The 23,278-nt window shown below is 41.3% G+C and overlaps 2 protein-coding genes across 10 annotated transcripts in view; both read left to right on the top strand.

Annotated features, from left to right (window-relative positions):
• LOC132227933 (receptor-type tyrosine-protein phosphatase R) overlaps positions 1–19,767 on the top strand; it is a 257,258-nt gene extending 237,491 nt beyond the window's left edge. For 5 of the 9 annotated variants that reach the window (XM_059683635.1, XM_059683637.1, XM_059683636.1 and 2 more), the window contains 2 exons: positions 2,051–2,164; positions 11,255–11,576. In XM_059683635.1, the coding sequence (XP_059539618.1) occupies positions 2,051–2,164; positions 11,255–11,561 (421 nt within the window). In that variant the 3' untranslated portion in view covers positions 11,562–11,576. Of the gene's footprint in view, positions 1–2,050; positions 2,165–6,721; positions 7,964–11,254; positions 11,577–11,736; positions 11,813–16,827; positions 16,936–18,573 lie in introns of those variants that run through there. The other 4 variants (XM_059683633.1, XM_059683632.1, XM_059683640.1 and 1 more) reach the window with 4 other exon arrangements.
• Positions 19,768–20,166: 399 nt separating this feature from the next.
• PTPRB (protein tyrosine phosphatase receptor type B) overlaps positions 20,167–23,278 on the top strand; it is a 110,303-nt gene continuing 107,191 nt past the window's right edge. Inside the window, exons 1-2 of the mRNA XM_059683630.1 lie at positions 20,167–20,494; positions 21,774–22,169. Of these exons, the coding sequence (XP_059539613.1) occupies positions 20,440–20,494; positions 21,774–22,169 (451 nt within the window). The 5' untranslated portion in view covers positions 20,167–20,439. The remainder of the gene's footprint in view (positions 20,495–21,773; positions 22,170–23,278) is intronic.

Below are 23,278 nucleotides of genomic sequence, written 5' to 3'. Positions count from 1 at the left end.
CCCATTGCCTAGAACAAAAGTTCATAACCTTGGGTCTATGCTTGAGCTACAGGAGTCAGAGAACTCCTTGAAATTACTTAAACAAATTTGAGTATCTAATGTTATGTGAGTTTTATTGAAAAGTGAAATGTCCTAGTTTTCATCAAATTCTAAAATATGAAAAAGTTTTAGAAGATAAAGTGAAAACCTCTTGACTTTCCATGTGAGACCCTTAATGGGTCTCAGAATACCTTCCCAGCCTTCTTTCCCACTATTTCTCTCAAACAATTCTCTCTTCAAGCCAAACTTAACCTACTCATTGTTGCCTTAAACCCTTCCCATGCCTGAAATTTTTTCTCTCATTTGTGATAACCAAAATGCCTGCCATTCATACGGTACAGTTCAAATCCTCTATCTTTAATGAAACAAACTCTCGATAGACACTTCAACTAAAGGGGGCCCATTCTATTTCAGAATTCCTTTGCACTCACATTCACAGAAACAAGCTCTCAATAGGAGGACGTAAATGCTATTTGAGTGCCAAGGGGGGAGCTATTAATTCAAACTAGGAAGTTTAAAGAAAACCTCTAAACATTGGAACAATGTTGAACAGGATCTTTAAAAATGACCAATGTTTGTGGTTTTAAAAGATGGTAGGGAGGGCATTTTTTCACTGAAGAAATATCATCAACATCAACACAGAAAGGAAAATTGGAAAACGAAAGGCATTTTTTTTGTGTGCAATGATTCATTTAAATGAAAAAAATGGCACAAATGGTACAAAGACTACAATAAAAAGACATTAAGCTTGAAAATTAGTCACATTCATATTACTCAAGGTCATGAATACCATAGTAGGGAGCTTCGATGTTGTGCTATAACTATTGGGAGCCATCTACAGTTTTGAGTAGCGAGTAATATGATCAGGTCCCTAGCAGCTGAGTGTATTGTGAATTGGTCCAGGAAAAGACCAGAGACTTGGAACCCATAATGAGATCATTGCTAATCATAAAGTAAGATGTCAAAAACATGAGCACAGTCTATAGAAAGGAAAGAAGGGGGGATCACAAAGCTCAGTAAAGGGGGAAAATAAAGGAATTGGTAACAGGTTGAACGTGGGAGGTGAGAGGGGGAGATGTTGAAAATGTCTCCAAGATTTTGCAGCTGGAAAGCCTGGGGCTGACTGGTAATGCCATTGAGGGAAAATACAGCCAACTCTGTTTAGATGCACCGAGATGAAGCAAGTGCAAAATAGTAACATCCACAGACTGAAGTAAGAGATGGAATGCCAATCTAGAGTTTAGGAGAAACTTAGGGAATTTAAGTGTAAATTTAAAAGAAATTTACATGAAGACTATTAGTGGTTGAAATTGCTGAGAGAGAGAGAGAGAGAGAGAGAGAGAGAGAGAGAGAGAGAGAGAGAGAAAGGGCTTGTTAGGTTGATGACATACTGTCTAATGCAGAAAAACGTGTAAATTCCCTGGACAGTAGTGTTTCTATCCAACTATAAATAACTTAGAAATATGTACCTCTAGTACTTCCTCTCTCCTAAACGGAACTGAATTTTCAGTTATTCACGAGAATCTTCACCATCAGTATATCCAAGACCAAACTCAAGTCAGCCCTCATCCCAGAATTCCACCTTTGTCTCATGGGGACTACCATTCTTCTAGTGCTGGTCATCTTTGACTTTTTCCTTTTCTGACTGTTCAACTCCAGTCCTTCAGACTCACATTTGTGATGTCTCTTCCCTCCTTTTTTAGTGCCCATACCTTACCTAAATTCAGACCCTAATTATTCTTTGTAGACAGTTACAATACACTTTTCACTTTTCTCCTCACCCAACACCTCCCTCCACCCTACTCATCTTATTGCATATAACTAAAGGAGAGAATGTGTGTAAGCACTTAGCACAGAGCCCCGGTTGTAATACTCAGTATATGAGAGCTGTTGGTGTTGCTATTGTTATTCATCCCAGCTGTTGTTTCAAATTTAAAGGTACCTTTTTAAAAATATATTTTATCTTTGCTGTTTTTCTTCCACCTTTTTATTCTTTGTCCTTTCTTTTTAGTGCAGGGATAGGTAGAACGGGGTGTTTTATTGCTACATCCATTGGCTGTCGACAGTTGAAAGAAGAAGGAGTTGTGGATCCACTAAGCATTGTCTGCCAGCTTCGTGTAGACAGGTGAGTGTCTGTGGGATCGGGTCATAGAGATCAGCGCATCGTTATCTGTCACGACCTGCTCTGACCAGCCTGACTTTGCAAACATCACAGGCTCCAAAGTCCTAAATCTCTGTAGTGATTTGTGTAAAGTGCTTAAGAATATACATTATATTCAAAAGCCAACAAAGAAAGTGTTGTTTGCAATACTGACCATCAGGAGTCCAAAACCAGCCTGGCCGGGGTGGCTCGGTTGGTTGAGTGTCATCCTGTGCACTGATAGGTTGCCGGTTTGATTCCTGGTCATGGAACATACCTGGGTTTGGGGTTCAATCCAAGCACATATGAAAGGCAACCAATTAATGTTTCTCACATCTCTCTCTCTCTTTGTCTTAATCCCTTATGCTTAATCCCTCTTTGTCTCTGATGCAGGTTGTTTGTGGTGGTAACTATTCCTTCTTAGTCTACAGCCCTATTCCTTACGTACTCTGTATTTTATTTGACTTAACTGAATCATTCACTTTTGACTCCAAAGTCCTCATCTTGATCCTTTAAATTGGGTATATGTCATACTACCAAGAGCCCCCCTTTTTTAATTGTGAAAAATACGCATAAAATTTACCATCTGATAAATTTGGGGTGACATCTTAATGGGTATGAGGTGAAACAGTCATTTTTATACATAGATCATTTGGTCACTTTTGTGATGATCCCTGCTTATGTGTTGAAAAAAGAACAAAAAAGAACTTTTCTTTCCCTCACCCCAACGAAGCCTACCTGGGTACGTGAATAGGTGAGCCAGTGATGGAGAAAGTACGCAGGTGCTCCTTGAGAACAGACACAGACAGAAGGCTGTCGTACCAGCATATGAGCAGCTGACCTCCGCTCTGTACTTCAATGTGCTGTAGCGAGAGAAGAGTTGCTCTGAAAGGCTGAAATACTGGGCTCTCTTCTTTCATTCATACAGCGAATACTATTACTCACCTCCTGCCCAAGGCATTGTTCCAGATGCTGCCAGTGCAGCATTGGACGGCATGAATGAGGCTCTACTGTCCTAGAGTTTACATGCTAACAGAGAGAGAGGAGATAATAAACAAGCTAAGAAATAAACAGGATAATTTCAGACAAAAATAAAAGCTGAGAGGTAATAAGAAAGAGAGAGAGGGAGATTTTGCTCTGTGACCTAGCATTTCCTAAAAGTAAAATTGGAGTCACCTTTTAAGATTCATTTGATCAATATTTATCGAGCACCTACTATGTGCTAGGTCCTGGGATTTCAATAAGAGACAAAGATTTTTCTTAAAATTCAATGAAATAATATTTATAAAGCACTTAGAACAGTCTGGCACATGGTAAGCCTTAAGTACATGTAAACTGTGTTATTAGTCTCTTCATTATTATTAAAATTATCAATAAAGTTTTTCCTTTCTCTAAAAATGAAACATTCAAACCCCCTATTGGCTGAAGTTTGCCCTCTCTATTTCTATCTGTCCTGGACCCCTTTTAAATAATAATTTCTAAATTTTGTAAGTATATCTTCCCTCTATTTTTCTCTTAACTTTGGCTTATTAGAGGCTGCTCACTGTGGTGGTTACGATTCTAGGCTCTGGAGACAGGTTGCCTGGGTTTGCATCATGATTCCCACCATGTTCTGATCGTGTGGCCTTGGGCAAGTTATAGGACTTCTCCATGCCTTGGTTTTCTCACTTGTAAATTAGAAGTAATAATACTATCTACGTTCTATTTTTGTTGAAGGATTAAGACAGAATTTTCAAAGTGCCTTTTACACAGTAAGTGTGCAGCCAAGTTTAGCCACAGCTATTATCAGTATCTATAGCAAGAAACCCGAGCATGTATCTGTAAACAGGAACTAATAATCTATATCCCACAGGGTTGCGGTGGCATTAAGAGGATTACACCTGTGAGGCACTTTGTAGAACACTTCGCCTATGTCTCCTTCCCTCTCTCTACCTTCCCCTTGTCCACCTTTCCATACCCCACAAGTAACTGCTTCCAAAAATGCTTTCTTTTTTTTTCATTTTTATTGATTGATTTTAAAGAGAGAAATATCAATATGTTGTTCCCTTATTTAAGCATACATTGCATAAATTGATTCTTGTATGTGCTCTGGCCAGGCCAGAACCTGCAACTGAGCTACCCCACCAGGGCTCATGTTTTCCTTTTGTACCTGAGAAGATCAATTCCAATGATCTCTCCCTCTCCTCTTAAAATCCTTCTCTTAGTCCCCCCAGCTCCCCTTGCCTTCCATCAGTACTGTCCACCCTGGCTCCAATAGAATCTGGTGGCTTCACGTCAGGCTCTGGGACCTACCTTCACCCAGAAGAGGGGCCCTCATCAGAAAGCAAGGGGCAGCACCCCATCAGCTGGAGCTGCTCCCACAATGACCTTGATCTCTCCTGCTTTGTGCTTCTGTAAACAAGACTCCTGCTTGGGAACCAAAATCCCCCAGGTACTCTAGTTGATATCCCTGTGCCCTGCTCTCCTACTGGCTATTGCTAGAATTCCATGAACACCAGATCTAAACTGACTCCGAACCAAGTTGGCCTCCAACACCTGCTCTGACTCTATTTGGAACAACATCCTAAAAAGCACTGGGCATGGTTTATGCATTTTTTTGGCCCCCGTTACTCTTAATCGTGCCTATTCGCCCTCCCATCAACCACCTCCCCCAACTGCTTTTGTCACCTGACCTCCACCTTGGTTTCCACTTCCCAGTCCCAATTTGTCAAGCCTACCAAATTGTCCTCTAACTTTGAATGGAATCATAAATACATTTTTTTAAATCATATCACAATGCCTCCTCTATCTGCTCCTTCCTTCCTAAAGCAAATGGTCAGAAAACAGCCTTGGCCTTCCATCACTACCAAGGTTTTCCCACAAGGCTTGTCCTTTCTCTCCTGATAGGATCTTCAAAACACAGCCAACTTCTCTGCTGACCTGAAGCCATGGACTCCCGCCCCCCTGGGTTTGAACTACTGCCAGTATGTGTCTCGAAATCATTCTGACTTATTCGTCAACATCCCTTCTACATAAAATTCTTTCTGAGCAGCTGTTGTTTATCAAACAGATCCTCTCCTTTAAACTTTCCTTGAAAGCTTTTTCTTCTTCCTTCCTTCCTTCCTTCACAGGATCAGCATCCATTTTCCTTTGTTGTCCCTTCCGTCTGTAGTGCACTCCTGTAGTCACTGTGAAAAGGGATACAGAAAACCTTCCTCCTTTCCTTCACCCCATCCAACCTCTTGTTCCCCCATCCTTCTTGCTTCTTGCATTCAGCTTTTTCCCGCCATACCTCATTTTAAAAATATCCGTGTCTGGCTGGCTGCTGCCACTGACCATGTCCTTAACACCTGATGGGAAAGGCAGAGATGGTCCCTGTTCTGCTCTTGCAGCTTTTCGTCCTTTATCAGTTCTTCAAACCTCATCCCCACCCTAGACTCCACAGTTGTCCGTCCTTGCCCTCAGCTCTGGATCTGCCTTCAGATGTTCCAGAAAGTACTCTTCATACTCTGAAGTGTATTTAATCTTTGCCTTTTTTCATGGTCTTCAAAGCACATCTCCTTTAACTCCCAAAGTGAACCCACCAGTAGGAAAATAGGTATTCTTTGGCCTCTTTAAAAAACAAGCAAACAAACAACAACAACAAAAACGAGGAAAGAAAGAATTCATGGTATCAAATAACTTGCCCAAGGTCATGGTGCTTAGAAAATGGCAAGATAGACTTCTTTGGAATTCAGGACTTCTGATTTCTGACTCAAAGGTATGACTGTTGTAGAGAAAGTAATCAGGCTTTTGGAATATGTTTATTGTAAAGCTGCTTGAGAAAACACATATCTCTTTGGTAATGCTTTGCCAGTTTTAAAAAATGCAATGACACCGTAATTTTTAAAACAATGCAATGACAGCATAATTTGTAAAACAATTTTTAATATGAATGAGAGCTGTTTCACAAATAGAGTGATGATATCAGCAGTTGCTGTAAGGGTATAATTTTTTTATCTTTTCATATGGACATTCATATGTCTTCTTTCTTTCCCTGCTTCCAATATTTATTTATTTATTTGTTTGTTTGTTTTGCTTACAGTTGATGCTTAATAGTATATTAATTTCAGGTGTACAGCATATAGTGATTAGACATTTATATAACTTACAAAGTGATCCCCCAGTAGGTTTAGTACCCACCTGACATCATGCATAGTTATTAAATATTATTGACTGTATGCCTTCTGTTGTAATTTACATCCCCATGACTATTTTGTAACTAGCAATTTGTGCTTAATACTCTGGTTTCTCTTCTGAACATATAAATCTTTAATCTTAAGTGTATAATTTGAGGGATATAGGAAAGTTGCCTCATCTCAAAATATCTACATAGGGAGGATGCCAAAAATACCTGTGTAAGGTCAACATCTATATTACTGCTAATTAGAGAGCCAATCCTTGGCTAAAAGGATCATTGCTCTTTAAAGTCCACTTAACCTAGAGATGGGAGTTGAGGGTGTCACTTTATACCTTCTCAGCTATTAACACTTTAATGTAAACGAAATAATCTATTCTTTCCAGTACGACAGCTAGAGAGAGTATAGCTGCCTGCATTGTCAATACATTCAGAACATGGGTTTCCGTGAAGGAGAATTGAAGAGAAGGCTCCAGAAGCTGGGAATACCCGAGGCCCTGCAGTCGAGGAGACTGCAGACAACACCTGGTCACTAGGAGCGGGAGGGACACAGGAAGGGAGCAGAAGAGCTCTAGCAAGGGACACCTTGCAAAGAGCTGCTACCTCATTTGAGAGACCCAGTACCATAAAAAGTATTAAATATTTTTAGACAGTGACAGCAGAGCATTAACGTACCTGCAGGGTCCTTCTCAGCACAGGGGGTAGAGCCTATGTGAGGGCACAGGTCTCAAGCCCATGAAGCCAGGCCCACCTTGGGGTGTTTTTAGGTCGGGTGTTTGTGGATGGGCCTGAATCCTGAATCCTGCAGAACAGACACCCAAGGGCTTTGCTCTGAGCGCTGCCCCTGCATCCTGTGTTTGTTCATTCATTCAGACATTTACTGAACACCTCCTACTGAATGTACATTGGGCACCCAGGTGTAGGAAGATAGATTCCTTAACAGACTTTCCCAGACTGTGTTTCTCAGAGCCACAGTTTCATTATCAATTAAATGATGAGAGCCTGCTACGTGCCAAACGCTCTTAGACTGTCTTCAGGAAAAAAAATTCTCAATTAAGTTAGAGAAAAAGCTATATACTATATTTCTTAGAACCCTCTCCACTTGGAGATTTACAAAAAGTACTGATGCATTAAAGGATCTGAAAAGTTCCCCAACCTGGAAACCCATGGAACTTCCTTTTAAGCATTCTTCCACATTTGCCCCCTTTCCTCAACAACTGCCTAAATGGAGGGAAAGAAGTTGTAAAATAATGAATACCAACTGTTCTTTCGGAAGCCCCGTGGTGCAGAGAATACTGGAGATGGCATAGGGATGTGAGCCTGGGTGGGACCATCCAAAAGGGGAGAGGAAAGGGAGGGACTGGCTGATTGGAAGCATCCAGCTTCCAATGGAACAAGGCAGACAAATGACAGAGAGCTGATACTGCCTACTCTGCAGTGTACCAGCCTTCTCCTATCCTCTCAGACCCGCTTTAACAATGACCTCTGGTCCAAGAGGTCCAGGCTGCGTACTGTCCAGCGTTTTTTACAATCTGCCCCCGCCACGTATAGCTGCCTCCACGGAGAAGCCCGGGACATGGCTAACAGCAGAGAAAAGAACAAGGCAGTGACTTCGATACTTAACATGGGGCTTGCTTCATGACCAAGTTGAGAGTTTGAGCATTCGGAAGAATCAAAATCCCGACGCCACCCCCCAATCCCCATAAAAAAAATGACAGTCCCTGATTATTGTGATCCAACATGACAAAAACAGGCCATTTGTATCCAGATCATAAATCCGCATTTTAGAATTCAAATGGTTTAGAGACGAGTCTGTTATGTTAAATGGATATTTCCAGTGTGACAACAATGACAAAGCCATTTGGTAGATTCCTCATTCTCTGGCACGGCATTATTTTTATTGGCTTTAAAGCAACTTCTATTAATAGATGCTACAGTTCTCACTGCAGATTCGTGAGTCTGTGATTCTCCTTTTAATAATACTTTTGAGCATATTTTGGATTAAAATAGGATCTCTATTTTCCCAAGTAGAAGGTCAAACTCAGTGCAAGGCACCCACAGGGTTTCATTTAGAGGTACATCGATGGATTATTCCATTAATTCTTATAACATTTGTTCATTAAACAGTGAAGTGGGCAACAGTCATTTGGGACTGAGCGCTGCCAGTGGGACATGTAAGCAGGCAGCCACTACAGCATGAGGTGGACCAGATGTCCAGGAGCCCGGTGCTGATCCTGGCTCTGCCCCTAATTTCCTGTGTGACCACTTGTTCATTCTAGGCCTCTAGGTCTTATTTGTAAAAAGAGAGGTGGGACATATCAGTGGTCCCTTAGTCTTCTGGTATGAGGAGACCTTTTATAAAAGTAAAATAGCCCTAACCGGTTTGGCTCAGTGGATGGAGCATCGGCCTGCGGACTGAAAGGTCCCGGGTTCGATTCCAGTCAAGGGCATGTACCTTGGTTGTGGGCACATTCCCAGTGGGAGGTGTGTAGGAAGCAGCTGATCGATGTTTCTCTCTCATCGATGTTTCTAACTCTCTATCCCTCTCTCTTCCTCTCTGTAAAAAATCAATAAAATATGTCTTTTAAAAAAGTAAAATATTTCCTGGACTTCAACCTGACAGTTGAATTTTGAAATCCATAATGCTTATAAATTAATTGTCATTCTAAGACTCACAACGATTAGTGATGCATATGTATGCATGTTTACTTGGCCATCTGATGATGCTGAGAGAAGAAGTGGATTCAAAGACCCCTCCAATGAGATGCCTTTTCTATCCTGGGATTCAGTGATGGGGAAGTGATTGGCTGGCTCCCCAAAATTTCTCTCAGCTATTGCATTCTTTGAGTCTATGAGCCTTTGTTTTTGTAGAGAACAATGGAATTGCAATAACAGACAGTCATAACATTTGCCAAACATCTACTAGGAAAGAGATGGTTTAAAAAAAATCTGGCCTTAAGAACATTGTACAAATCTTCATGTCAGGAGGAATCCAAGACCTAAAAAGAATGAATAATATATCCAAAATCACATAACAAATTTTGACCTTTTTTTAACAATCTGAATTGAACTTCCAATTTTGCTCAAATGAAATTGGCTAAATTTAGGATTTTTTTCCCCCCAAAAGGCTATTGTTTTCTGGGGTGGGAAACCTAAGTGGGTTAAGCACAAGTTTAAGAGAGAGAGGAAGTTCACATTCTAATCCTGCTTTTGATGGTAACCCTGAACTAATCCTATATAATAAAACCCTAATATGCAAATCGACTGAACAGCGGAATGACCCATCATTATGACATGCACTGACCACCAGGGGGCAGACGCTCAATGCAGTAGCTGCTCCCTGGTGGTCAGTGTGTTCCCACAGGGGGAGTGCGGGGAGCGCAGCTCAGCCAGAAGCTGGGCTCACAGCTGGCGAGCACAGCGGTGGTGGCGGGAGCCTCTCCCACCTCCGCAGCAGAGCCTTAGTGGCACTAAGCTGGCAAGCAGACATCCCCCAAGGGGTCCTGGACTGCAAGAGGGTGCAAGCTGGGCTAAGGGTCACCCCCACCCCCCCAGTGCATGAATGTCATGCACCGGGCCTCTAGTTGCTATATAAACCAGGAAAATTGTTTATCTCAAATGGTTTCAGTTTAGCCAATCAGAAAGGATATATGCACCCCTATGTTCATAGCAGCACAATTCACCATAGCTAAGATTTGGAAACAGCCTAAGTGCCCATCAGCAGATGAGTGGATTAGAAAACTGTGGTACATATACACAATGGAATACTATGCTGCAGTAAAAAAAAAAAAAAAAAAAAAGGAACTCTTGCCTTTTGCAACAGCATGGATGGAACTGGAGAGCATTATGCTAAGTGAAATAAGCCAGTCAGAGAAAGATAAATACCACATGATCTCACTCATTTGTGGATTATAGAGAACAACATAGACTGATGAAAAGGGACAGACCCAAAGACTGAGAAACAGCGATCAGGCTATCAATCCCCAGAAGGAAAGTAGGGGAGGGCGGGGGTAAGGGGAAGAGATCAACCGAAGGACTTGTATACATGTATATAAGCCAAACCAATGGACATGGACAACAGGGGGATGGGAGCATGAGTTTGTGGGTGGGGGGGAGGTTGGGGGTTAATGGGGGGGATGAGGACACATTTGTAATACCTTAACTAATAATAATAAAAAAGAAAAGAAAAAAAATGGTTTCAGTTTAGATTACTTATTTTTAAAATATGGAAATAAGTACTATGACTTTCTTTTTTCTGTAAAAAGGGATAGTTTGCTCAATCATGTTTTCCTGTTGCCGTATATATATAAGTCAACAATTTTCAAAAATGATGGTAAAAAGAAAGGACCCAGTACATTAGTACTAAATTGGATACATTATAATCATGGTTTATGACTTAGAAAGCCCTTCCATATCCTGCTTAAATTGTCTCATCTTAAATAGTACTAAATTAGTTGTGACTGTAGCACCTAATTAAGAATTCCAGTTGCTTCCATGGTGTCTAGCTCCTGCGACAAGATATTCATTTAGGCTTGTGTATGCCAGCATTTCACAGAAGTGACAGAAGGTCATTTACACATTGAGCACTAGAGATGCACCTGTCCCTTTAAAAGGTAATAGTAATGATTGATAATAATAAGATGGCCTAGGAAACTCAGAAAATGCTCACATGCACATCCATGTTATAGGAGAATGACTAAAGAGCAATAGCATGACCATCAGAAGGCAGGAAGGGAAAGACCATATTCCATTGCAGGTTGACGTCTTCAACTTTCTTGTCATCCTATTTCTTTTAATCCTATTTGGTACCTCTAGACACTGGAAGAACTTGAGAACAGAATTTTGGAAGTGAGACACAGAAAATAATATGCCATCCCAAGGCCTTTTCCTTTTCTCTCCCCCACCCCCACCCGAAACAGGAAACAGTCTGTCTTACCCTCCCATTTAAGAGTCAGCGGCGAGATCTGCAGTTGTCTTTGCACATCCTTACCTTGGAGGCCCGAAGTTGGAATGACATCCAGAGACCTTACTTGTCGCTTCCCAGACAGGATAGAAAAATGCTTCCAGTGTGCGTCATATCATTGTTTACATGTTTTGATTAATCACTGTAGTTTGATGGTTTTGTCTTTTTTTAACTACAATTATCTAAGAGGAGGAATATATGTGCCATCAGCTTCCTACACTGATGTGTCCCAAAAATATTCTCTGATTCCAAAACTTGTTTAAAATAATTTTAAAGCGCAAATTTCCACCTGTTGGTATAGTTTTTATCAACCTAGCTTTTACATTTATCCATATCCCTCTTCATTCCCAGCTAATCACAGAGATCCCTTAATTTGTGAATTTTGAAGATCTCATTTGAAGAACAGGAATTAAACATTTTGATTTACTTATTTTTAAGGACAATTAAAGCCCTAGAGATCGGTATGGAGTTACTTGACATCACAGTTCCTGAGACCATAACAAGAAGTCCTCTGGTAAAACAGATTATGCCAACTGACTCTCTCTCAAGTGGTTGCCAAGACAACCTTTTCCTTCTTCTCAGCTAGGAGTTAATTGTCTGTTAACCTGGGTGTTCAGAAGAAAACTGGCTAATTTTCAAGGGGGCGGAAATGGAACTCAAGATATACTAATCCACTGAATTTCCATTGAATTGTCACTTGATGTGTGTTGGCTTTTATGCCCTACAAATACTTTGGACCACAGCCATTCCAGAGAAAGTGTTTATGTTTGAAATTCTCGGTCAGAATCAGTCAGAACATTTATGTGTAAGTTCTCCCTCCTTGCCATGCCATGACTTGGGGAACGCTTGGTCCGAGGTACCCCGAGTTACAGCAGCAGACATTAGCCTTGCCTGACTCCTGCCCAAGCTCTCAGAGATTTTACCCAAGAGGCACATTAACATCCACACTTTTTGTTCTAAATTTACTGTACCAAACTTTACCGAAGGAATTCCAGATTTGAAAATAATAAAAAGCCAAGGAGCGTTGAGTCCCATTGTTAGCCCAGAAGTGAGTCACCGCTGTAGAATTTCTTCTGTCTACTGATTAGACCGGATGCTGCTGGGTGGTACGGCCGGAAAGGCTGCTGCTCTCTGTATGTGTGAGTTAATAGTCACAAAAGGTCACAATTTTAACATGTTAAAAACCAAATCTCCCTCCTGAGCATCTGGAGGGGTTTTGGTTTTTCTTTTGTGTGTGTGGATGTGTGTGTGTGTGTGTTTCCCAAAGCATTCTCCTAGGAGCAAAGGGAAAAAACTAGATATTTTTCCTCTTCTAACCTGAGTTTACACCCAGCTGACACAGCTACGTGCTTCTCCGCATGCAGACTGAGACGATGCTGATTTTCAGGGTTGTTGGGGTGAATGTGGTGTGAGATAGCTGCCATTTCTGTAGGGGCAGTGGCCCCGGGTCCTCTCTGGCCTGGCCAAACATAGTGTTCTTATTCTGTGGCCACAGAGCCACCAGGCCACTTACCGCACCACTTTTGCAATAAATGGAATGGTTTTCTTTCATGTGGAATGGGGCATAATTAGGGCGAACAAATAATTTATCATCTGAACCAAGCCACTTCTGAGAAGGAAAGGTGGCCCTATTAATAATTACACAGGACAGCAGGAGTGAGCCAGAACAGTGCCAGACAAACCAGATGTGTCGTCACCCTGGGCACAGGGCGAGCTAAGCGTTTACCAAAAGGATAAGAAAAAGAATATGCAGCATTGATTTAGTACTCACTGAACGACAACCGCTGCACTTAGCATTTTATGGAGTACCTCCTTTAACCCTTGCCAAACTTGAAAACTTACTAGGTAAATAATTGCTATTTGCCAGGTCAATGGTTTTCAAAATGTTTTTGTGAACAATGAATGGGAAGACACAATCTCCCACAAAACGCCACTATGGAAAGCCAATAAAAAGCTGAACTGCCCTGGTCACAGCTGGCATCGGGAGCGAGTCCTAAAGACACAACCTCCTCCTCCACCAGCTTCGGCCCCTCAGACACCGCTGCAGAAACCTGGGTTCCTGGGATTTCTGGGATAGCCTGCAGCTGGACATCGATATGCGCTGACTCATTGAATCCTCACAATCTGATGAGCTTTATTATTAATGTCGCCTTATTAGTGAAGAAACCCCAGCCGGGAAGGAGTAAATGATGTATCCAAAATTGTGAAGCTAGTAGGTTCAAAGGCAAGAATTCACACTTGAATCTGTCAGACTCTGAACCAGCCGTGGGCAAACTACGGCCCGCGGGCCAGATCCGGCCCGTTTGAAATGAATAAAACTAAAAAAAAAAAAAAAAAAAAACCGTACCCTTTTATGTAATGATGTTTATTTTTTATTTATATTAGTTCACACAAACACTCCATCCATGCTTTTGTTCCAGCCCTCCGGTCCAGTTTAAGAACCCATTGTGGCCCTCGAGTCAAAAAGTTTGCCCACCCCTGCTCTAAACCCACTTCTTTCCGCATCACCTGCCTCCACCATAGCAGACATCATGGCTAATATTTAGACACATGTTTGGCTCTTTCTGCTGAGGCTTGCCTGACTTAGACGGTATTGTGTCCTCTGCTAGGCGTGTTCTCAGCTCTCCAAGGCCATCAGAGGCTCATCCCAGGGCCTTGCAGCCAGCTCTGTTGGACCAAATAGCACCAAAGAGTAACAGTGAAAATAGCTAGCAATGTGGTGTCTTATGTGCTCAGCTGTGTGCTAAACACTTTAAGTGGATTCTCCCATTTATGTCTCACAGCAGTGCTGTCAGGTAGGCACTATTATTTTAGTACCTCATCATTTTGAAGATGAGAAAACTGCAAAGATTACAAAATAAGGTAAAGCAGCTCGTAAGTGGTAGAGACAGGATTTGTCTTGACTACAGTGTGTGGTGGTGTCTTTTTCCTCTTAATGTCCCCTACTGGTAATGAACCTGACACCTTAGCATCCCAAACCCAAACCTTTCCAAACTCACGACCATGCTCGTAGTGAACTGGGTCTTTTCCCCCTGTTTTTACATGACCTTACTCTTTTTTGATAAACTAATTCCTGCTGGGCAGTAGGTATTGTAGCTTAATGTGTTTTACCTCCTGGGGAAACAGATTTGTGTTTCAAGAGGAATCTCCAAAGAGGGACCGTCTTTACCCACAATGTACTGAGTAATGGTGGTGACATCAGGCACTACCCAAATGATGATGGTCTAGCTATTTTGGGCCCCATAAACCTTCTTCACTGAAGCATCATTTTGATCAACAGGGATGTATGTTAAACTTGGTTAACCTTGGTTGAGTTTAAACCATGACCTATTGGAAGTCAAGGATTATTTTAATGCCAGATCTTTAAAAGGGAGTTAGAAGATGCCTTTTAGAGTTCATTTAAAACACACACACACACACACACACACACACACACACACACAAGCATTCTTGCTTCTTACCTTTGAGGACCAGCTTGCGTTAGGAATTTTATACCAGTAATAAAGATCCAGACTTCAGCAAGTCCATGGAGCCTTGTCTGATCTGAAAGACACCTATGGGCCAAGTCAGAACCTTCCTGGAAGATGAATTATTTCAGGGCTCTCCTGAGAGTTTCATAATTAATCTAGCACTATTCATTTATTCTATAAATATGTTTTGTACACAGGCACTATATTAGGTTCTTGGGTATATTTTTGACTATTGCCACCCTATAAAAAGACTGTATTTATCTCATAATGAGTGACGTCCCCCAAATAATCTCAGATTTTAAGTTCTTACTAAGGTCCACAGAGTGTTCTGTATACCAATATATTCAATTAGACAATTATTCCATATTTTCAAAGATGATAGTGATGAGTTCCTGAATTTGAATCAGTCTCCAGTGAATGTATGGTGTGAAGCCCTTTGCCCTCTTTCAGCTGGGAGTTTATCTGTTGTCATGTGACATGAAAATGGCGTGGCCTATGTAACCTGGGTGTCCTACTTCTTTATAAATGATAAATGAACATGCTTGTTAAATATCTGGAAGACACAAAGCTGGGAATGGTAAATGGAAGCCTAATTAACTGAATGAATAGTGATGATGTCAGTAAATAAGAACACTGTGCTAACACCAACATGTTGAACTTAATAGGAATAAATAGAAAGTCCTGCATTTAATTTTTAAAATTCAATAATGTAGGTTCAGGGTAGGAGAGAGCTCTAATTTTCATATTAAAAAAAAAACAACAACCCAACCTGCATACTTTTTCATTAACCTAACACTCCAATTGCTGAGTACTGGCCACCAGGTGGACACTGTGGGATCTGACCACCAGATGCATCTGCAAATGCAAGTTAATTGGCCGATAATGTGCAACTCAAGGGAGAAAATGTTCCCACTGACTTGATCTCATTGGGAATAGACACAACACTCTAAGAAGGTCATAGTTGATAAAATAGCCTATAGAAGAGGGAGGCTAGACTGGTGAGTGACAGGGAAACCAGGCTGGATGGAAATATTGAATGACCACAGGATGTTTAGTCTAGAGAAGAAAAGAGTATGGGACTTTGATGGTTGTTTTCTAGCATTTAGGGAGCTATTGTGTGACTACAGGAGGAGCCTTAAGCCTTTTTTGGGTTATTTTGGTTCATCCAATGGGGTGACAGTTAGAAAGGGATGGATTCATTTTGATGTCTTCATGTTTTCCTGCCAACTCTGAGGAAGGCTGCCCCTGAGGAGCCTCACCCCACAAGGATTCCAGCAGAAACCGGCTGACCGTCTGCCATGGAGACTGCTCTCTCTGCAAGGCTAGCTTGTGTGGGCGATTGACATGCGTGATCTCTGAGGATCTCTTTGATGTTAATTCTTCCATTTTTATTTTTCAAGTTAAGGGGGAAGTAACATAACTTTTCATGTACCTTCCTTAAGCCTTCAGACACCCAAGGATTTTGCTAGCCTACTACTAAGTCCACTTCCTCATCTTCCCCACCTTCACTGGCTGAGACAACCTTGACTTAGTTAACGGAACGTCATAGAAAATACACTCCGAATGTTAAAATACTCTGCTGACCCATTTGTAATAGTTATGAAGACCTAGACTGTGTCTCATACATTCACCAGTTGGACATGTAAATACCAGTGATCATCAGAACAGGCAGGAAGGAGGAAAGCTTGCCTCAATTGGGGTGAATAGAGAGAGGAAATTCACAAGACCAGAGCCCATGAGATCCATTAGCACATTCAAGGCTCCATACATCTGCAGTTCAAGGGGGAGGACTAATGGTGCCCTGAGCTGTGTGAGTGCTGGAGGGAGGGAGGCAGGTACCTCTCAGTCCCTGCAGCTGCCCTGAAATTTACTGTGGCTGTATCGAGCTTCCCTGTCAATCTTCCAGACACCTGCTGTGTTCTAGGTGTGCCCAGAGGTCACCATCCAGCTAAGAGGAAGATTTACCACAGCTTCAGCTGCCCATTTCTGTTGCCAATTTATGACCAAGGAACACTTGGCCAGAAAGTTGCCTTCAGTACAACAAAATGTATCGTTCTAGGGGGAAAGACTGATGAAACACTTCTGCCAAAAGTGGATGTCACTGGAAACTGCATATTTACCTCTTTATCTTTTACCAAATATATCACTTTAGCATCATGTAGATCTGTTTAGTTTAGAAGGGTGAGTCTTACTATCTGAATTTCTTGTATGCTTACATTTATAGAGGTTGACAAATAAACATAGATACAAGCCCAGTTTTAGTTATTACCATTAACCAAAAATCATGTTACAGTGAGGCAATATACCTTTTTTTTTTAAGTTGAAGTGCTTATATGATCCTATATAATAAAAGGCTAATATGCAAATTGGCCAAACAGCGGAACGACCAGTTGCTATGATGTGCACTGACCACCCAGGGGCAGATGCTCAATGCAGGAGCTTCCCCCTGGTGGTCATGTGCTCCCACAGGGGGAGCACTGCCCAGCCAGAAGCCCTGAGCCGGGCTGATGGCTGTCGAGTGGCAGCCGTGGTGCCGGGAACCTCTCCCACCTCCGTTTCAGTGCTAAGGATGTCCGACTGCCGAGGGGACCAGGCCTAAGCCATCAGTCAGACACCCCCGAGGGCTCCTGGACTGTGAGAGGGCACAGGCCGGGCTGAGGGACACTCCCCCCCCCCGGAGTGCATGAATTTCATGCACTGGGCCTCTAGTCTAAAAATAATTATTTAGAATGGTAACAACAGCTAAAACATTTCAAAATTAGTTGTATGATTTCAGAGTTAGGGAAACTTTATAGAACTAAAAATAGTTACTAACTGTGATGCAGTTATTCAGTAAGCAGGAAAAATAAGTAGGATTTTATATTACTATCTGGTAGCTCTGCCAAGTATAAGAACCTTTTATTATTATAGAGAGCAAAATATGAGATAGCTGTTTTATATATAAAAGTATAATGAGAAACATCATCATTTCTCACAAAGGCTGGTACCTTCTACTAATCCAATAACAACAGGTATGCTGAGTAACTAGTGATGATAATGTTGATAACAGAGGGGAAAAGGCAAGAACCAATCCCCTTTTTCCAACTCAGTTAAAGGCCCACCCACTATTGTATTTAAACATCAGTATGCTCCACCCAGAGGCTGAGGTTGTTTCCATATAACACACTTAGACCATTTCAAGGTAGTTGTTCTTTGTAGTTGTAGAAGGAGCAACATTTCATAGTTGAGTTTTGTTTAGTAAACCAACTTTCATCAATTTTAATCCAAGTGTATGAACCATTTTAACATGAGATGAATGACAAGACACCTGAGAAGTAATACTAACATTCCAGATGTTCATTTCACTCACTCATTGAAATAATTTAACCTTCACAAGAACCCTATGAAATAGGTGCTATAGTTATCCCACTTTAAAAAGAAAAAAACCAACCCACAACAGGTTTTAAGAAACTTGCTCATGATCCCACAACTAAGAATTGGCAGAAGAGAGACTTGATCTCAGATAGCCTGGCTGGTTTCCAAGTCCAAGTACTTAACCAAAAGGATGCACTGTCTCCCCAGTAATGGTAGGTCAGTGAAAGTAATCAAGTGTCTAGCGTGTACCAGGCACTGTGTTAATCCCTTTGTATACGTTAGCATATTAAGTTCACCAGTTGGGACATTCGGACACAGGTAAGAGGGATAATAAAAGATTCACCAAGTCTCCTGTTGATTGGCGTAACACCCTAGCTTGGATGTGGTTTCTGTTACTTAAGATTGCAGGCTATTAGCAGTAAGATATTACTGTATTATCTTTTCCTTGCAGAGGCGGAATGGTCCAAACCAGTGAGCAGTATGAATTTGTGCATCATGCTCTGTGCCTGTACGAGAGCAGACTTTCGGCAGAAACTGTCCAGTGATTCTCTGAAGATGTATCAGGCCATCAATCTCTAGGGGTGACTAATCAATTACCCACTTGACGCTTCTAGAAGAAGCTTCCTGCAATGAAAGAGAAGCCCTGAAGTCAAGCTGTGGCATGGACAGTGGAAGATGGCAACCCAGGAAAGATTGCCAGCCCCTTGTGTATGTGAATGCATTTGTGAGCAGCTCCTAAGTTATTCTGAAGGTCCTGTGCTGATGGAGGAATGATAGACTTCTCCCACAGCTAAGGAGGATTTTGTTTTGTCTGTATTGGTTATCTGCCACCCGGAATGTATGTATGAAACACCCAGTGATACATGTCATCAGATGATGACTGGAAGAGCTGCTGAAGAAATTATTATTGTGTGTTTAGATGCTTTAATGTTTGCAAAATCTGTCTTGTGAATGGACTGTCAGCTGTTAAACTGTTCCTTTTTAAGTGCTATTATCTTTCTCAGTTACCAGAATCTTGCCGCTAAAGTTGCAAGTGATTGATAAAGGATTTTTAACAAATGAGTCCTTGTTTTTGAAAAAAAATCAAAAGCAGTAACTATTTTATATGGAAATGTGTCTTGATAATATTACCTACTAAATGTGTATTTATCAGTACCTCCTATCAATCAATTACAGAGCACAATGATTGTCATTGGGTATCTATGTATTTATTCTCTATTATTGGGCATAGAGGTGGTTGCTTCTCCAGAACTCTATTCACTGTATTTCTACATTGTGAGTCACTTTACTGTAAAAGGGAAAAACAAATTTGTAGCAACTCTGACGTATTAAGAACTTTAGATACTTGTCTCTCTTTTACTAAGAGTTTTTGAGTATGCTATCTACCTGGAGTCTCTTGCCCAATAAAGGGAAGTTGCTTTGGGCATGATCACCTGTCACTTTTCCAGAGGTTCTTCCAAAGGCTGCTGCCATGGGTATCCTTACATTTCAGAAAGGTTTTAATCCTCAAGAGACAAATAAACCTAAAAACAACAACAGAAAAACTACACTCAGCAAACACTAGATGTTCTGCTCAAATATGAATTTCTAATGCAGCTATGTTGACTTTGTTTCATACTGCCAATAAACTACTCTTAATACTAAATGTTGAGTTAAGCAGGTACTTTTTTCCTCTTTGGAGAGCGGCTGTTATCTTTTGGGGGGAGTCTGCAGTAAATGATGTGAAGGGTTTAATTTTAGTCTCTGCCTCTCCCCAGGAGAGATGACTATCTCAACTGTAATGCCCATTGTCATCACTTGAGGGATAATGACCTTGAAGTGCCATCATTATGTGGTTTTCCTTGATAGACTCCCAGCACATCATTATAGGAGCAGTCCATGTTTATGTCTTTCCAGCACTTGTTCTAGACCCTCAGAAATCACATGGTGTGGGTTTATTCAGCAGAAACCCATCACCTGAAGAGATGTAATGTTGGGGGAGCATTTAATTATCTGAGATTACAACTCTTTTCTTCCCTCTTGAGGTTAAGAGGTGCCAAAGGGATGGACTGGGGAGAAAACTTAGGAGTTTTATTCCACTCCTGGAGGCTGGAATTTTTTTTCTACATAAAAAAGAGAGGTAATCATAATCCCTTCTTTCTAAGGAAACAGACAAAAGGACACTGGTGTAAAACTTCCCCAAACAATTCAATAGGAGGAAGTGCTCGTCACTGACTTTCCCCCCCATGAAGGCACATTTCCTTCCCTGGTCTTTGCTTCTCTTATCTGGGAGAATTTTTCCCCCCAAAGCGAAGCATGAACAGTTGTTTAGTGGAAAATGGAGGCTGAATTTTACATGGCGCTTCTTACCTGCTTGATCTTCTGGAACCCAGGTGAGTGGGCCTGCCTCAGGGTTCTGACCCGTTTCTCTGGCAGCTGGCAAACGAGATTCTGTCCTTTGAAAAGTGCCTGAAATGAGGCGGAAATGGAGCCAGGTCTCCATGGCAGTTTAGCCGAAGATGAGGAGGAGGGGGGATAAAAGGAGCCAGGTCTGCCCACACTTGAATTTCTCTCCAAACGAAAAGAAAAGGCCTCCTCACGGCCTGCAAATGCCTCGGGCAGCTCCTGAAATGGCACTTTCATAGCAGAGAGGAGTCCTGAGGAGATATTTTTATTATATAACAAACAGTCTGGGCCATTCTCCATGCTTTTGTCCAATTAGGTTATGATTTTGTGTTTTTTCTGTGTGTGTGAGTTAAAGAAAGAAAATGTAAGCAATATAATTGAAGGGGATGAAGAAGTGCGGTGTGTTTAATTTGGAAGTTGCTATTTGGCAGGAAGGTCTGAATGTTTTCATGGGAGCGCTGGGCAAATGAAGTGTAAGCACTTTAAAAATGGTTTCTGAGCCCAAATGTCTCACTTTTTAATACTGATGTTTAACAACTGGGTATTTAATTTCTTATATTAAGAAATGCTGATAGTTTAATATGTTGATATTAAAGGGAAAAATTGCAGATATTGTTACAAAATAGAGAAATGATTCTCTCTAAGATTATACGAAATTTAGTTTGTGACAATCAATTCTTTCATTGGTTACTGTTTGCTAGGAAGGTGTGCTTAGAAGGATGTGAAACTTTCTTTTATTCTGGGGTAAATGCATCCAATTTTTACATTTTTATTGAAACTGTGTAATTTATATACAAATATTTATTGCAATAATAAGTTAAGGATTGCAAAAAAATGGTGCCCTTTAAAGTTGGGGGTCGAGGTGGGGTGGAAAGAATAAAATGTTTAAAAGGGAACTGAGCTTTTCACAATTTCAGCATATTTAATTGGACTAAAACCTCACACCATCATCTTTGAATATTTTTGTTTCTTTTCTAAGCTTCCTGTCAGTATTTCAATGGGGGCGGGAGGAGGGGGGGGGGGAATTCTTCCCTAAACCATGTGAAAGTAAAAGAAAGGGAGCTAAGGGGGACATTCTGACACTGCCAGCCTTGTGGTTTTAAGTTCCATGTGTTGAGTCTGGGAATATTCACTTGAAATGATTGCAATAGCAAAAGATACGTGAGCCTCCCATTTTCACGGGGCTGATGTGTGGGCGGGTTGCTTTGTTTTCTGATGGGCCTTGTGATCTGTTACCTGGTGCTAGATGAGCTTTTCATCTTCCAGAGGGGTTTCAGATCGTCCATGTCCAGAAACAACAGTGCCTTTTCGAAAATAAGATCGTGTCCATGGGCTTGTGCAATGGGACGGAGCAGAACCAGCAGTGGATGTGGACTGAGGACGCAAAACTCCTTCACCTGAAGTCTGCACTGTGCCTGGGCGTCTCCAACTCCTCTGGTGGCCCTTCCCGATCAGCCATCTTTGTCCACTGCTCCCAGGCCCCCCGATGGACTTGCTATGAGAAGACAGGGTTCCTTGAGGTGAAAAATGCCTCTCTCTTTCTCAAGAAACAAGGCACCAAGGCAGTGGTCAAAAAGGGCAGGAAATACCTCCATAGCTGGATGAAAAGAGATGTCAACAAGGAGGGAAAACCAGTCAATGAAAGCCTCTGCTTAAAAAAAGGTGAGCTATTCCTTTCAGAATCAATGCTGAAAGTTCTGCTAACTGTCCTGTTTTGTCACATTCAAGGGAAGTCTACGTGCCCCAACACAATTGCTAATGGAAATGGATCATGTGGTGCCCACCAACATGGAAAACTTCTTTATCCTCATTAAAATAAACCCAACTCTCTCTCTCTCTCTCTCTCTCTCTCTCTCTCTCTCTCTCTCTCCCTTCTTTTATTTCTTCTTTTATTAATTCAACAAATATTTCTTGAGTTTCTTTTTTGTGCCAGACACTAGGCACTCTAGGTAAGCACTGTAAAGTATGGGAATGCAGATCTAGGCACAGACAAGCATACATGTGTAATGTAAAGCCAATGACCAGGAAATTAAAAATTTTGCTGATGTAGACACTTCTGTTCTCTGCTTATGAAGAACTATTAGAACATCAAAATGGTGCTTGAGAAGACTGGAAGGATAACAAATTGTGCTTGTGCTTGTGCCTGCTACCTTATAATTGTGCTAAAGCAAGTGTTATACCTATATACATTCAAAATAGTTGTGGGTGTGGTTTTTGTTTTTTTGTGCCACAATTGTGCAAATTTTAACTCTGGTTTTTTTAGAAGTCCACCCCCCTCCCAACATACATTACCAGGTATGTTTATTCAGTGGTTAACTGTAACTGGTTGATTCTATCCACTTTACTCTTGAAGTCCATCATTGGACATGTTTTGTATGAATGTCAAAGGAGATGGTTTTTCCATGAATTACCTTCCATCTTGAATTCTCCACTGAACCTGTATGTACTTTTTGGCATCTAAATAAACACAGTGGGCTCTTTTATGATAGAAGTTGAGTGTTGTAGTCCCTATTCTTATAAAACTTGTGACTATGAGAATAAAATAAAAATATAAAAGTCAGTGAGAAAAGTCAACTTTACCAGAGAATACAAAGCTGCATAGTATTCCATTGTGTAAATGTACAACAATTTTCCTACTGCTCTACTGATGGGCACTTGGGCTGTTTCCAGATCTCAGCTATTGTAAACAACACTGCTATGAACACAGGAGTGCATATATTCTCTCTGATGGGTGTTTCTGGCTTCTTAGGGTATATCCCGAGAAGTGAGAT

This window comes from Myotis daubentonii, chromosome 2, assembly GCF_963259705.1.
Source record: "Myotis daubentonii chromosome 2, mMyoDau2.1, whole genome shotgun sequence".
Classification (NCBI taxonomy): Eukaryota; Metazoa; Chordata; class Mammalia; order Chiroptera; family Vespertilionidae; genus Myotis; species Myotis daubentonii.
Note: the sequence above shows the minus strand (reverse complement) of the source record. Positions and strands in the feature narration are given on the sequence as shown.